Source organism: Nipponia nippon, unplaced genomic scaffold (genome assembly GCF_047370975.1).
Source record: "Nipponia nippon isolate SJK-2023a ecotype South Korea unplaced genomic scaffold, ASM4737097v1 scaffold_3, whole genome shotgun sequence".
NCBI lineage: Eukaryota > Metazoa > Chordata > Aves > Pelecaniformes > Threskiornithidae > Nipponia > Nipponia nippon.
In genome coordinates this window covers 83,594,311-83,610,363 of record NW_028262347.1, presented here as the reverse complement: position 1 = coordinate 83,610,363, position 16,053 = coordinate 83,594,311, and the positions used below count along the sequence as shown (strand labels likewise).

General features: G+C 40.9%; 1 protein-coding gene across 1 annotated transcript; it reads left to right on the top strand.

The window, feature by feature from the left end:
- Positions 1-3,204: 3,204 nt before the first annotated feature.
- Positions 3,205-14,411, top strand: LOC148054729 (killer cell lectin-like receptor subfamily F member 1). Its single transcript, XM_087768036.1, has 7 exons — positions 3,205-3,286; positions 9,292-9,369; positions 10,530-10,628; positions 11,443-11,583; positions 12,611-12,762; positions 13,482-13,594; positions 14,279-14,411. Exons 1-7 carry the CDS (start codon positions 3,205-3,207, stop codon positions 14,409-14,411), a joined length of 798 nt encoding a protein of 265 aa, XP_087624162.1.
- Positions 14,412-16,053: the final 1,642 nt, after the last annotated feature.

The window sequence follows — 16,053 nt, the reverse complement described above, 5'->3', positions numbered from 1 at the left end:
GTGGAATTTACAAGAAATACCACCAATTTGTTTTAAGACACATGGCACATGGTGAAACAGGCTTGCTTTATAAAATTTAACGTTAGCCTGTTAGCTTGTCTGCAGTATTCTGTTAGATAACCTACAAGAAGAGGGTTACAGAGAAGCCAGAGGCAGTCTTTTCTCAAAGGGGCACAGCAAAAGGACAAGAAGCAGTGAGTACAAGTTGCAGCCCAGAGACTGTGACCAGGCAGAAAGAAAAAATGTCTTCCTTTGTGAGAGTGGAGCAGCACTGCAACAGGTGCCCAGGGAGGCCATGGGATCTCTGTCTATCAAGATTTCTAAAACCTGCCTGGACAAAGCCCTGAGCAACCTGATCTAGCTATGGAATTAGCCCTGCTTGGGGCAGGGGTTGGACTAGAGGCATCCAGAAGTCCCTTCCTCCCCAGATGACTCCATGATCCTGTCGCAGGCTGGCAATGCTGCTTAGCCCTGGAGACCTGACTCATTGATCTGAGTGGAACTGCCGCCCCCAAACACATGGGCAGGAAAGAAGGGGCTTTCCATCATCTTTATGAGCAGCGGGTCATTTTGCTGACAAATGTCTCCTGGTTCTATGATGGCCTTTTCCTACAATAGCTTGGATTTTTTCTACTGAAAGTGCTATTGGCACTGAGAGGTCAGTGGTTCAGACGTGGTGATGCACATCTGGATATTCATAAATAAAGCTAAAATTTAAGATGAAAGCAAAGAAAATAATGAAAATACTTACAGAGCTAAAAGTATTAACTCTAAAGAAACTACTTTGCAAACGAAAATTCTGTATCAGTGCAACATCCTTTTTAAAAGTAAGAAAAAATCCTAGTTTTCCAGTAGGATAGAAAGAATTCAAGAAAAATGTGTTACAAAGACTTCTTGTAACCTATTCCTTTTAGAAATTAAAATTCACCTTCCTTTTCATTATCAGTCCTAACAGTGAGCACAGTGTGTAGACTTCAAATCCAAAATGAGAACAGCTTATAGCTGTTTTGTAAGTTTGCTCTGGAAAATAACTGCATGCATTCATCATTTTTTTCAGGCAAGTGAGAATCTGCTAGGTTACAAAGGATGTAATTGCCTGGTCTGCTCTGCACACTTATGAGATTACTCTTGTGTCTGAAAATGTATTTAGGAGAGGAGAGGAGAGGAGAGGAGAGGAGAGGAGAGGAGAGGAGAGGAGAGGAGAGGAGAGGAGAGGAGAGGAGAGGAGAGGAGAGGAGAGGAGAGGAGAGGAGAGGAGAGGAGAGGAGAGGAGAGGAGAGGAGAGGAGAGGAGAGGAGAGGAGAGGAGAGGAGAGGAGAGGAGAGGAGAGGAGAGGTTCCCCTAAAATAGAAACACTGTTTTTTTCCACTAGCTTAGAAAGACTCATGCTTACACCGACTATACATGATTACATCTCAATGGTTTTGAATCATTTAAGAGGGAGTGATGTGAGAAAAGACTGCTTAGGTGTATATGCAGTGATGGAAAGAGAGACGGAGAGTTCAAGCAACCCGTTTGGCTTTCTAGCTCTCCTTTATGGACTAAAGTTTAAAAAAAAAAAAAACACAACAAATAAGGAAAGTGGGTTTTGGTTTGCGGTTGGTTTTTTGGGTTTTGTGTTTTTTTGTTGTTTTTTTTCTTTTTTTTTTTTTTTTTTTTTTTCCATTTCAGAGCCTAAATGATGGATGATGAGAAGTTCAGAGGGAAACAGTGGAAACTGATTCAATCAGAGGACAAATGCTTTGTTTTGCATTAGGACTGGTATGTAGGTTGCCATGAAGCAAACCTTATCAGTATCCAGTTAACAGTATCCACATCTGCATACTGATCACTTTGTGGCTGATAGAGCAACAATGTTTTAGATATGTTGCATGTAAATTGTACCTGAGTGGCACTTCTGAGTAATCTGTTCCATGACTATCAAAGGTTCATTTTTTTTCCCTAAACCTTTTTGTTTCTGCACTTAACACTGTTACCAACGTTGAAAGTAGGAAGGGAAAAGATCAGTAATATAAGATCACAAAAACAAACTTTTCTTCATTTTAATCTACAGTGTTGTAAGTCCCATTGAATGTAACAGAACAGGCAAATAGGCTGTATCACAGAACAGAAACATTATTTTCAAATGACCCGTGTAGGTTAGTAAAGCCTATCCGTGTTGGACTCTAAAGGAATTTTCTAAGTGTGAATAAAGCCCAAAACCAATAACATAGCTCTTAGCAGGAAATGTCAGAACTGTGCACGCACAGGACTTTGTGTCTGTGTGTTCTGAAATGTATTTTTAGGTTTTAGAAGGGCTTTAAGTTTCAATTCAAATCTGTGGGGCTTGCGTTTCGTTGGGTGTTTTTTTTTTGTTGTGTTGTTTTTTTTTTCCAAAACAGAAGACAAAACCACCGTCATCAAAATATCCTGCAGCAAACACATGGGTCATGAACAAGGAATTAAAGGCAACTCAGCTTTCTGCCTGTGGAGTCGCTGGGTCAAGCAGGGGATAACTCAAGCAACTTAGGAACAGCAGCTCTGGTCCCCATAACTACTGTTAGAGTAAAGTATTGAAACATTCTTTTAAAAGGCATTGATCATATTACTTTTAATTTTATTTTGAGTTAAATTTAATGCATCATTAATCATCTGAATTCATTGTTAAACCACTATAGTACTTGGTGGATGGAGCAGGTTAGAATTTGAGTTACATTTTTATAGCTCTAACTGTGGGTGCAGTTACATTAGCTGAAAAACACCTTATACTGATATATATCTTGTTTATCTTCCTTTTGGGTGAATAGGCTATGTAAGATCATGCACACAAGCATAATACATCCACAACACAGATCGTACTGCTTTAGCTATTCTTGTGAGAACCAGCAAAGCTTTTCTACCTGTGTAAGTCAATTTTTGGGTGTTCCTTAGAAACGTTGCTCTGCTTTGACCAAAAAGATTGTTTTTATATTAATAAAAAGAATGTTTTTTAATCTTTATTTTCTCCTGTGTTCTGAAGGGCAAGAGATCACACAAGAAGAAAAAGAATGGTGGCTTTGAAGCTGTATTGAAAGAAGTAACTTCCTTCCTTTTATCTGCTTCTCAGCCTTCCTCAGAGCCATAGCACAGTGTATGTATACTTCTGGAGGCAGGCAAAGCTAATACAGGATGCAACCCACTATATTAAACCAGCTCTTTCCATAACTCAGAGGGACTTGCTCATCAATGGCAGGTGATATCACATATGCAGACGTGGCAATGCTACCCAGGGAAAGACCGCACGTTCCTTCTCGGGCATCAGTTCCAGGTAAAACAGCTAATCAGCTCTCGAATGTACACTGTTTTCTCTTGTGTGCTCGTGCTCTCTCTCTCTCTTTTTCATTTTTAAAATTGTCACTGGATAAGACTAGAAGAATGCTATACCTTGCTGTATGCAGAAGTCATGGGAAGGGTGAAAAGTCGCAAATGGTGGAAGAGCTCCTCATGAGATACAAATCAGCAAAGCTACTCTTAAGTCACTGTTGCTACGGAGTAGTGTCTCAGTTCTGGCCCCTTGTTTTAAGTAACAATGAGAAACAAAAATTGTTTGTTTTTGAATAATGACCGTGATATTTTTTTTTTTTTTAAATATGAACAATGAGATCAAAAACCTGTTAGAACATGCTCCATCAAATTACTACCTAGTCCAAAAATCAGATCAATACATTTTATGATGTCTTCATGGAAAAGGACTAGTAAATTAACTAGTAAATTGGAAAACTAGTGGCAGTCCAAAGTACAGTCACTGTCACTGTCACTGAAGGAAGTACTGAATGACTCCTAAAACTCTCCTGCTTTGATTATCCAGTAGTGATTTTTCCAGAACCACATTATCAGTCTGGGATTGCTTCATATGTTTGTTACAAAAAAGGTTTAAGTCAATATTCATGGTAAGGAAATGAAATAAAATTTCCGTTACTTGAAAAAATGTAATTCATTCATGAAAGCATTTTGTCAAAATTCTGGATCACAGCTAATCTGAATGACGACTTCTCATTATGAGCAAATAGGAAATGCTTGTGGTCAGAGTAAGATGATATTTTCATGCTTTCAAGGTTCATTAGTAATTAATGTATTTAATTACTTAAGGAAACTGCATTGTCTAATGAGCATTTTTAGAAGATGTTCTGCTTACGGTGTAGATTAATAGTGATGATGATGGTGCTCTGAATGCATGTACTTAAATAATGGAAAAAACTATTTTAAAAATATTTTTACCAAACCTTTATTTAAAAAATAAAAATGAGTCCACTTTATTATATATATAACAGAAAATACTACCTTACACTGTATGTTCGCGCATCCATGGCTGTTGTTTGTACTACTGTAACCTGTACAACATGAAACACAGAGAGTTTGCCTAGAATTTTATCCTGTTTCTAAGGTGACATAATTTATTTGCAAAGGGAGACATGCATCAAATCTTTATTTGAAGGCATCCAAAAATGTCCCTTGATCATGCTATCTAAAGGAAAAGCTTGAATTTGAATAGGCCAGGCTTTAATTTCCAATGAAAGTTGTCATTAACATCTAGATGGTTCTCATTAAATCTTTGTCAAATAGATTTTAGTACTCAATATTTTCTTACATGAAGTTACTGGCCACAGTAATCAAGTAATTTCTCAGTGTCCTTTTGCCTTTAAATCTTTCACTGTAACTTTCTGAAGAACTCTATTTTTGTGGATTTTTTCTCTCTGTTCTTCAGTGTTTCCATCTTCTTTAAAAAATATGGGCACCAGAGATGCACCCAGTATGCACAAGTCTCAGTTATACAGAGACAAAAACCTCTTAAATAATCTTTCCTTCACTGTTTATGACTCCCAGTATCACCTTCTCCCACTCTTATATCTGGTTATACTAAAACACGTTATTTGACTGGGCTTGAACTTACAGGGCTGTCATTATGGCTGTCTTTATTTATTGTTTTGTTGACCTTTCTATTATTTTCAGATTTTATTAGAAATTATTTTTCTACTTACTTTGACACAAACGGAAAAAGCACCAAATAGTATTAAGTAATATTGGACCTCATATCAGTTTAGAACATGCTAGAAATATCTCCCTGATGACAATTATTTCTCTGCCTTCATCATTAACATATACTAACATCACAGGTTTTATTGCTACTAAAATAGACAAGAACTTAGGCCATATTATAATGCTTTAAAAATTCAAATGAACAATTTCAGTTGCTTGTTCCTTCCTTGAACTTTTAACATTTTGGCTGAAACTTGCACATACTCATCCGGCAGCTGAGTGTTCTTTTATTCCAAGAGGCTCTTCGAAAACAAAAGACTCACTTTTACCATATTTTACCAGAATGGGAGAAAACACATTTTTTTTCTACAGAATTATTTCTGTAATTTTTAAAAACTTGGTAGGAAATAAAAAAAAAAAATCCTGAAAAGTGACAGGCATGTTGAGCAATGTTTACAAAACAGATTTAAGCTCAGAGTAAGTATAGCAACGATTGGTGTTAAGGTTCCTCACTGCATAGCGAACCCTCACTGAGATGCCCTGCATTTCTTTACAGCAAATGGAGAAGAGTCTGGGATCCTAGCATGGTGAGCTAGGAACTGCCCAAAGTAGCTAATAGGACAGAGCAATGACACAAGGTGCTGCTCAGTCAGCTGTTGCTGGGAGTTAGATCCTTCCCTGCAAGCTAGAAGGAGCTCTCTCCTACATGGACTGGGCTCAAAGCTGCTTCAGACAGGACAGCTTCTGCATACCAAACGCTTACAGCATGTCCCACTTGTTATCACACCCTGCATGAAGAGATTTCAATGCTTCCTCCAGTCTGGAGCAGGAATTCGAAGCTGATTCTCAAAGTGAAGGTCTCAGCTCCAAGGTGATGGGAGTCTCTGTGGCAAGCATCACAAGCTCTCCCTTTGGCACTATCCCGATTCTGTGACACATCATTGAAATGTCCACTGGAGGATGGCTAGTACCCACATCCCTCCCTTTCCCAGATTTCATGCTGATCTTGCTCTTGGCCAGGGATGTCTGCCTATCTTGCAGAAGAAGCAGCAGCTTTGAGATGGGCATGAGGGAAAGCACTGCATGGTTAAAACTCTAACCACGGAGGAGGGAGAGCTGGGTTTAATCACCACCGCAAATTCAGCAGGTGAATGCTCCAAGTGGCAGATTCCCAGACTTTAGGCAAGACTTAAAATCACTATGCTATGGGGAAGCTGAACATGCCCACCTCCTCCTGGCTGCATTTACTGCAAGTTTCAGACCATTAGATGCAATTTCCTGGGGTAGATATTAAAAAACATATGGGTGGGGGCAAACCTAATTTGCCCTGCGAAAGTATAGCCGCTGGCAAGATTTGGTGCACATGAAAGGTAAATATATGGGGAGCTGAACTTCTGCCAAGGTTCTGTAGTACTTAAGTAGGTGTTTTAAATATGTAAAATTTGGACTTGAGAGTGAAAGTGCTTCTACAGATCCAGTGCCCACCTCTTTTTTTTTTTAATCTTGTCTTTATCCATGAGAAGGGGATTATGTTTTGTCAAATTATGCTGAGTTTCTTGGAGTTCTCCCAAATACTGTTCATACCTCAAAGTCTATTCAATGTATTTTATGAGGATACAGAAAAAGATATAAAAATCACTGGTGGCACAGTTGGAAAGAATGTAAAAGTTTGCAGCCTAATGATAAGGAAAGCTCAGTGATTGAAAACTATTGCGATAAACTTGACAGACTGAAGAAACTGTGTTAAATAACGTTTAAAACAATGTAGCAATAAAAAATGTCTGTAGCTGTAAGTTTGGGAGGCTGCACCCAGAAAAGTGATTGAAATGGATTTGTTGTGATCCTGTTCCAACAGGAAAATCAACGTCAAGTTACACAACCAGTTGGACTTCAGCTGTCAGTCAGGCGCTCTGAATTACAAGGATGAGGTGATGCTCTAGCAGGGCATATTGAGGAGGAGTTAGTAGGTGGTACTATCTGTGCACACGCTTTGGTGGGCTAGCAGGTGCTATTACAGTGCATGTGCTTCAAAACAGATGTTCAAAAGTAGAAAAGTGTTCCAAAAATACAAGCAAGGATAAATACAGCCTGGAAATCCATTTTCTAATGAAAGACAGTTTTTGCTTCCTTACTCAAGAGTCACCTGATTATGGTTCATAAATGATTACATACAAGACCTTTCCTCTAGAAGAAAAACAAACCAAGAGTTCAACTCCACCATCGAACTAGCCTACAAGTAGTTGTAGGCTGCTATTAGTTCGCCCCTTAGCTTCTTGTTCCCCTCCTTAGCCTCCTCGGCCCCTCCAGGTCCTGACCATCTTATTATCCACCCTCTGCTGGACCCTCTCCAGCTTCCCCCAATCCCCCCTGAACAGGGTGGCCCGCATCTGGACATAACATTCCAGGTGTGGCCACAGCAGCAGCAAGTGGAGCAGCACAGAAACTTCCCCTGCTCCGCAGGCCAGGGCTCTCCTAGCACAGCCCCACTAGCAACCTGTATGAGCTGCGATGATTAGAGTGCACCGTGGCCTCACATTCAACCTGGTGTCCAGTTGATCACAAGAGCCTGATGGCTGTAAAGCCTAACTCTTTGGAGTGAATGACCTGCCAAAAGCACTCCCTATCTGCACATTCACCAAGTAGAAGCTTCCAGTAAAGAGATGTCTTTCTGCACTTGACAATTTGCATATATAAATGAAGTGAAATTTCAGTTTTAGTAAGTGACAGAGATCTCTGCCTAGTACCCGGGCTCCTTGTTGCTAAACTAGGTAAGGGTGTGTGAGCATCCGGCAAAATTAAGGTTACGTGTTATTTTAAAACCACTTGCTGACTTCTGAGGACTTCACATTCAAATGATCATGTGCCAATACACATTGTAATAGAAGTAATTCTTTTTTTATATATTCAGTTTGTGCAGATAGTAATATTTTTTTTTACAATCTGAGAGATATTCTTTAAAGGAATGGATCTTTATTTGAGAGAGAAAATTTTAGTAATAGTAGCAGATTTTCTAAAGTATGTATTTTAGAAGACATATCTCCATTTATAAGGCTAGTGCATTTAAAAGTTTAAAAGTCCTGACTGTTCTTCTTTGAAAACTATTTACATTCTAAGAAGAAAAAAAATTATGAGCATTTCTTTTTGAGAACAGTTACTTATCTATACAATTAAATATAATTTACAAATTTTCTGTAGTTCATTGAAATAATAAATTGTAATAAAGCAAACAGCAAAGTGTATTAGGTCAGGTTCTCTAAACTATAGAACATCTTACCTGTATCAATAAACCTTATTTGCCAATCATGTCCTCAGTATTTTTCTTACTGTAAAACCTCTCCATACTTCAGCAGTTCTCATATCAAATGCTACCTCATTTTAGCCTGCTGAGATTCTCTTTTTCTGCCAAGTTTTTCCCTGATCAGTGAGATTTTATACGACACAAATTGCTTGCTTACTTCTTTTTAAAAGCCTCAGTGATCACAAACTAAGGCTGTAGCATAGAAGCTTATTCTTGATTCAAACGGATAAAATCTCACCATTCATGGAAAGAACATCAGTCTACCAAAGGTCCAAATATCTTCCATAAAACTAGCCAGTAGCTCTACCAAATACCCAGCTAAAACAAAACTGAAAATATGTTCAGAAAGACTCGATGATCTTAAGGGTCTTTTCCAACCTTAACGATTCTATGATTCTATGTGCATCTAACTCACACCACGCTATTTTAATGGCTTTTTTGGTCTGTTTTGGAAATTTATATCTGGAAAGGGATTTCTTCAACCATCAGGTCCATTCCTCTGCTATTACAGGCATCATGTAACATCTTGGCATAAACATCCACAAGTCACGAATGCCCCCAGGAATCACCTTGCTGTAGTTTTCCCTTTGGGGGTCTCCCTGCACCACGAAGCAGTCATGGCTCTGATGCCCCTTAAGTCCCTATGATACCTCCTGAGGTGGCTTAGCAACAAATGGGATGTTTGCTATGGACAGGACCCAGGTCTTACCCATCCTTCAGTCTGTCTGTCTGCCTGCCTCCTGGTCCAGCTACACAGGACCCAAGTAGTTCAAGCAAAGATTATGGGAGAGGCTTTTAGTTACTTCCTGGCAGCAGCAGGAAATGATAAGTCATTATCTTGCCTGTTGTTTATTAGAAAAAAAAAAAAAGCTGAACTAGCAGCTCTGGAAACACATGCCCCTTTTTATACCAACTCAGTCTTCTATGTAATTCTGTATTGTTTCTCTGCTTAATGGCTTGCACAACCACAAATGTCAGCATTTCCCTACTCCTTACAGGAAACACGATCACATACGCTGAGCTGCGCATGAAGCCGAAACCCAAAGGGAACAGCAGATCAGAGACTTCCGCTTCTGGTAGTGTGCTATTTTGTTTGGTTGTTGGTTACTAATTATAGATTTAGTCTTTCCTATTACCCAACAGTAAAACCTGTCATCAAGAGTCTTTACATACAATCTCTCAATAAAGAACTGATTTACTATTTCATATGTTTTTTTTTTCCTGGGTTCTCAGATTATACACTTTCCTTGTAAAAATAATATTGAAAGAGATATTAAAAATAATTTTTGAAAATGCCTTTGTGCCCTACATTGAAAATTTAGCAAAGGAAAGTGAAATTCCACATTTTTTAGGAACTTTTCCGTAAGTGTCTCTGCAGGAACAGTCACAGGGAGGCATTTGGCTTTGGAAGTAGCGCAATACCCAGCTCTCTATGTGCAGTTAGTGCACTGATGATTGCCACCCTTTCTGTACTGAAGGACATGTGCCAGACAAGGTCAGGCCCACAGAACTCTGTGAGCTGAAAGGGAACATTACAAAATACATCTGAGGTAGCTGGAGAATGGGGCAGTTTTACTCATCTCACCCAGGCAAGGTCAGGAAAACAGAAGTTATGAAAGTGCAACTCTGTGGCTTGTGGAAATGGCACCTTGACCCCAAATTTCCTTGGGTCCTGCCTCTTCCCGAGTTTTTCACTCTCACGAGCTGATGAATGCCGAACAGCTGGAGAGATGCTTGGTCAGATGTACTTCACTGTGCTATGGTGTCAGGATGGGATTTTTTGCCTTTTCTGTGCATTCAGGTAAGTTAGCTTTCAGCCACGACAGGCATGTTAACACAGGAGAGCGTGACCAGAGAGGCGGAACGTACCACAGACCATCCCCGACACTTTCCCTGAACTGCTCTGCAGCATCTTGCAGGGTGTGGGTGGGTAGGTGGGAGGAGGCAATGCTTGAAAAAATTAACTCAAAGGAGAAGGAGAGAATTCTTAATGGAATGATTCCTTGAAAATCACTTGCTCTATCTAACAAAATGATCTTTCAATTTCACTTTCACACATGCAAAATGGATGTAAATTTTTAATAAGTAAAATGTCCCTGCATACTTCAAACAGCAGACTGATTTTAGGCAGCTGATTTCTCTGTTGTTTCCACGTAAGGGGCTGGCATACATAAAGGCAGTGTTAATTTTAATAGTGCAAAGACCTTAAGCCGCTCTTCCTCCTGCCTCTCTCCAGGCTGCCGACACAGGTGCTCAGCCTGGTTCTATGTGGTGCTGGTCCTGGGAATCCTTGTGCTTGTCCTGCTGGGTGTCATAGCTGTGCTAGCCAAGCAATGTGAGTAGATCCTACCATCCACTTCATTTCTTCTTTGCAGACATGGTTAAACCTCACAAGCAGAGTGATGCCAAAAGAAAAATTCGCTTAGTGTCGCATTAAAGGTGTCAAGTTATACACAAATACAGGAAAATAAATGTAGCATTCAAAGGGAACATTTGCTACCTGTCATTTAACATGTATAGCGCAGATGAAGGGGAGTTGCTGCAGTCTACCTTGTCATCAGTGATGCTGAAAGGCTGTAGAAGCAAATTTCAAATCATTATGACAATCAAAACATTTGGCCTTCCTGACTTACAAGTTAAAAGTTGCATCCATGATGCTACTTTGAGACCTTTTCACTTAGTTACTTTGTAGGTTTGAACAAACAAAATATAAATCAGACTTCAGATCATTTCATTTAACCAGACTTCCCTTGTACTAGTAATATCATAATCCACAGCATGCTCCAGTTATACAAGAGCTGTTCCAGAGAAGATATTAATTTCCTTAGAGAAAACAGTCTCCAAAAACTTCAGAAAAAACATATACCTCCCAAGTCTCCCTAAAATCTCACCAAAATATTGTGTATTCTTTATATATCCAACTATCAAATATGACAAACTTATTTTCTTTTCCTGCACTGTCCATATTATTCAGCAGCTACACCCTTTGCCAGGCAGTTATACTCACTGAGTATGCTCATAACTGAGTGTGTGTACCTCCCTGATGTATACACACACGCACATATCCTCACATTCACAATATAACAGTGGATACAAAGGCTACATTTCCTGGACCGTATTGTTACCATAATCTCTTTTTTTTTGTCAAGTGTTGAAGGGCAGCGCAGGAAAATCAGCACGTTTGTCCCAGTATGGTCTAAATAGCACTGGTCATCACATTTCTTCAGAGAAAGCTGTCTCGGTGGTGCTCCTGAAATGGCTCATGGACGAACTATGTGAAGATGGACAGGGTGAGGAAAGTTAGTCCTTTCACAGCATAGAGGACGTGTTGTGTGCACACTTCTGTTGTCTCTGTTACCATTTCCATGACACCCTGCAATTTATGGGAAATCACTGGTACTACCCAGGGAGCATGGTGTTCGTTCCTGCATAGAAGTGATGCCAGGATCTAAACTAACATTTTAATGACAATAGTTTTGCTCCTCTTTCAGCATAAATAGTTTCCAGTGCTTTCTTTGCATTTCTTTCTGCCAGGAGCTGCTGTCAGAAATGCTGTATATCATAGATCATCCCCTTGTCCTGGAGAACACTTTCCAGACAATAATTGTTCACAAAGAATGGGAGAGAATTTAGCTTTCCTATCCTTTTGCAAGGATCAGGCAGGGTAAGACCTTCCTGGTCTTTTTATTGTGGAGCTCTTATTTGTTGGCAAATACTAATGCTTTTCTAAGGATTGATTGTAATGATGTTATTTTGAAACACTAGAGGAAGCCAAGACAGAAGACGTGGGGGACGCTCCTCCCAGATGCTTTGAGTGAAATGGGAAGTAGACCTGGGAATAGCAGTGTTCCCCTTATTTAACACAGTTCCTTCTCCAGCTCCATGGACATAGTTTGAATGTCATTTAAGTAGCTGTGCTTTCCGGTTACATCATGTGTCAAATCCACACACTCCACATCATGTCACATCACACGGTGCCTCCTCACAAGGGCTGCATGTGGGATGAGAAGTGTCTTTGCAGCCCTCTAGGTCCTCCCGGTGCTCTCCACCGGGCAGGTGCACAGGGAGGTGGAGAGCCCAATGATGTGCAGTGGGAGTGCAGAAGTGCATAGCACCACAGCAAGGGAGTGGGAAGCTGAGGAGAGGAGTGGCACTGGAGCCTTCAGACCTCTCTCTCTCCACACCCAGTGAACACATGCTTGGGAGTGGGGACTGGCAGCTTTTGGACCAGCCAGCCAGGCACATGGACATAAAATGCAACAAGGCAACTGGAAGAAGTCACAGTACGAGCTAATGGTTCCCTCTGTCCACCCACAGGAACAACATGTGAGCTGTGTCCTCCAGGGTGGCAACTACACAGGGGGAGATGTTACTATTTCTCCGAGGATGCTGTAAGCTGGGATGACAGCAAGAAAAACTGTCTGGCCAGGAAATCCCAGCTTCTTGTCATTGAAGATGAAACTGAGATGGTGAGTCTTGCAGCAGCCCTAAAATTGTGTGACAGGCATCTGCCTTAGCCAAACATTTCACCAAATGGACACGGCCCAGATGTCAGGTGTACATGCAGGCAAGAAACAGCCCCATCAAGTGCAGAGCATCTGACTCTCTAGGGACAGGAGCTTGTTTTGGAGAGGGTCAAGAGAGTAGAGCTGAAGAGGAGAAGCACAAGAGATGCAAGTGTGGAAGCCAGAGTAGTTTTGACTGGGAGGAGGAAATGCTGGGGACTTCCCACTTATGTCCATTACTTGGCTCTGGGAAGAGAGGTCTGATTCAATCACTAAACGGAAATTCAAACAGCCAAACCTCCTTCTCATTTTCCTTTGGGAAAAGGTATAGCCAGGTATCGCTGAATGGCTCTTCTGAGAAACTTATCGTTCCCTGAGGAACAGGTCTTTTACCTTAAAGATCAGGCTTTGCAACCTGGCTCATTAGGGTGAGGAGCATCACTGAGGTTTCTTTTTGACAGCTGACAGGCAGCCAGTCAGCCTGAGCGCCAGCCTGAATTGAAACTCTGTGGCTGCTCACATGCATCTGGACCATTGTAATGGGCTGCTTTGCCACGCCTGGAGCTCTGCCCTTGCTCCCCATGTCAGGGGCTACCTGAAAAGCTGTGCATGAGTCGGGACAGTGACCTGAGCACAGCAGAAAAGCTCTGCTGTTGGGTAACATGCTTCTACTTGTTCCACAGGAATTCATAGACAATAAAGAAAAAGATACCAAATATATCTGGATTGGGTTGAAGATTCAAGACATAAAGAAACAATGGAGTTCAGTTGAAGATCCTGGAGTAAAAGAAAACAGGTGATGATTTGTGGGGGGAGGGTGTCTTCGGCAAAAGCTAAGGTGTGGTATTCCGCATGTAAATACAACTCTGAATCCAAGCTAATTTCCCAAAGCACAGATCTACTCCTGCAGCCTCAGGCACCTATTCAGGGTCTATTTCACAGCCAATTCCAGGGTAACTGGTTCCTGCTGGACACCTTTAGAAACAGATTTGTTTTCTGCCTTCAACACCAACCACAGTCACAGTCCATGTATGTTTTAATGCAAAGGGACATTAATACATACTTCTCCCACTGAAATCACTGTCAAAAAGCTCTCTCAGTGTACAGACCATGTATACCACCTCCGTTGAATGTAACGCCTGTCACACAGTGTGGGTGCTGGGATCTGTGCAGCTGAGGGGTTCTTCCCCTCCCTTTCACCATTACAGTTCAGCACCATGGCTGCATGTGGAGGTTTTCTCATGCTTCTTACACTAATGTTCATGAGCATCAATCCCTCAGCAGCCAGCAGTCTATGCTGTGGGTGCCGATCCCACCTGTGCATGGTTGTTGAGGAACTGTGCTTCAATGGGTTACTGAATGGGCATCACTCAACTCCCTCAGTTAAAAAAAAATAAAATATAAAAATATTATCAATATTTTTATCCTGTACTGAATTTAAAGCTGACAACTCATTGCATTCCTTTTGTTCTCTCACCAGGAAAGCTATAAATAGAATAGAGACTGACAAGAACTGTGCTGTTTACAGAAGAAAAAACATGATCCAAGCAGATAACTGCCAGACGTTAAAGAAGTGGATCTGTAAGAAGAACGCAACTTTGTTGGTGCTCTGAGACAAATTGTCAGACAACAGGCAGAGCTTTTTGTCAGAACATGCATTTTACTGATAAAACAACACGTAATGTAAATAATTTTATGAAACTTGCACAGAAATTTGCATTTCGCTGTTCTGTGCTCCCTAAGACTTTGTCTGATGCAAACAGGGAACTCAGAAGTTGCCAGGTGTCAGTGTGAAGGTCGCGCAACAGGACTGCAAGTCAGCACATGTGGATTTGGGGCTGCTGAGCCTTCCAATGGACAGACGCTGGCAGCAGCTGCCTCTAGGAAAGGGCAGGGTAGAAGACGTACTCACATGAGGATGAGTACTGTGCACATGAACTGTGTGATGTGCAGGAAAGATGCCACCTGTGGGGGCTGAAGAGTGTTGTTGGAGCCCACTGCTGTTGTACATATCCCTGAGGCAGCCACTGCTGAACTGAAGGAACTTTTTATCTGGGTTTCAATATTTTAGAGTTGTGGGTTTTTTTTCCTTACAGTCTAATTGTGACTTACAGAAGCCACTTGAGGGCTGGGAAAAATGTGTTTATTAGACTGTTTCTTACACTTATTCAGAGCTGACCTGCATGGCTGCTGGGTATACAGATACCAGACCAAGCACGAAGTTACTTATAACACTTGTGGTTAATAAGCTGATGGCTCCCATCTTTTCCTGATGCTGAACCTTGGGATCTGAAAGAAAGCTCTTAGCTAGGGAAAGGGCTTAGACCGTAAGACAACATTGCAGTGCAAGGAAATGAAGATGATAGCTTGCCTTTCCACCTATATTTTGTCCCTTTACGTTGCAAATTCTTTAACGTGGAACCATAGGTACTGCCTGGAAGGTATGATGATGAGGTACTGAAGCTAAAGGTTGGTGAAATTAATGCCTGCGGGTGCACTCAGTAAATACATTACTTGGGCATTCCAGTGTCATGGATACACGCTATTTCTTGATCTAGAATACAAAAATGCTAAGAGCAGTCTGACTTAGTGCCTTTATTAGATTCATATATTTGAAACAAAAGGAACAAATGTCACAAATTGATTTTTAAGAAATCAGATGTCATTTGTTTCAGCTTTTAGAAATGGCTTAGTCTAATAAAGGTAGTAACTCCTCTAGATCTGCAGCTAGCATGTGTCTTTGAAATCAGAGTGACCAAATGCAAACCAAATGTTTGCAGCATTGTTGAGCTATTTCCAGTAACGTGTGTTGCAAAAGTGAGGAAAGCAAGTAATGTGTAAACAAGGAAATTAAAAAAAATAACATAGAGGACAATGCAAGTGGGGATATAACAAAAATGTTTTCCTCCCGTTTGCAAATCATGTCTCTCCTCTTGGGTATTGACAGGGCTGTGAGTGCTCTAATAGGCCTTAAAGGGTCCTCACCAGCCTCTCCTCCTGAGACTCTCTGCCTGAGCTCTGTGAAAGATGTACCTGCCTCCAGCCCTGTCCCATCTACTGGATGGGACATCTGAGTCCTACCTATGTGACAGCTGGGACAATTCAACTGGTAATGGAACCAACTTTTTCTTTGAATAAAGTATCAAATACTTCTCATGTGAAAGCTAATATTCAAAAAGCTCAAAAGTCAGTCCCCTTTCTAAACTGTGAATCTCTAGTCTCATATTCTCTGACTGTGGGGCAAAGCCACTGAGG

Coding starts and splice junctions, on each gene's coding strand:
- LOC148054729 (XM_087768036.1), top strand. CDS start 3,205: ATGGCAGGTGATATCACATATGCAGACGTGGCAATGCTACCCAGGGAA. Junction 9,370..10,529: donor ATCAGAGACTTCCGCTTCTG/GTAGTGTGCTAT, acceptor GCCTCTCTCCAG/GCTGCCGACACAGGTGCTCA. Junction 12,763..13,481: donor TTGAAGATGAAACTGAGATG/GTGAGTCTTGCA, acceptor CTTGTTCCACAG/GAATTCATAGACAATAAAGA.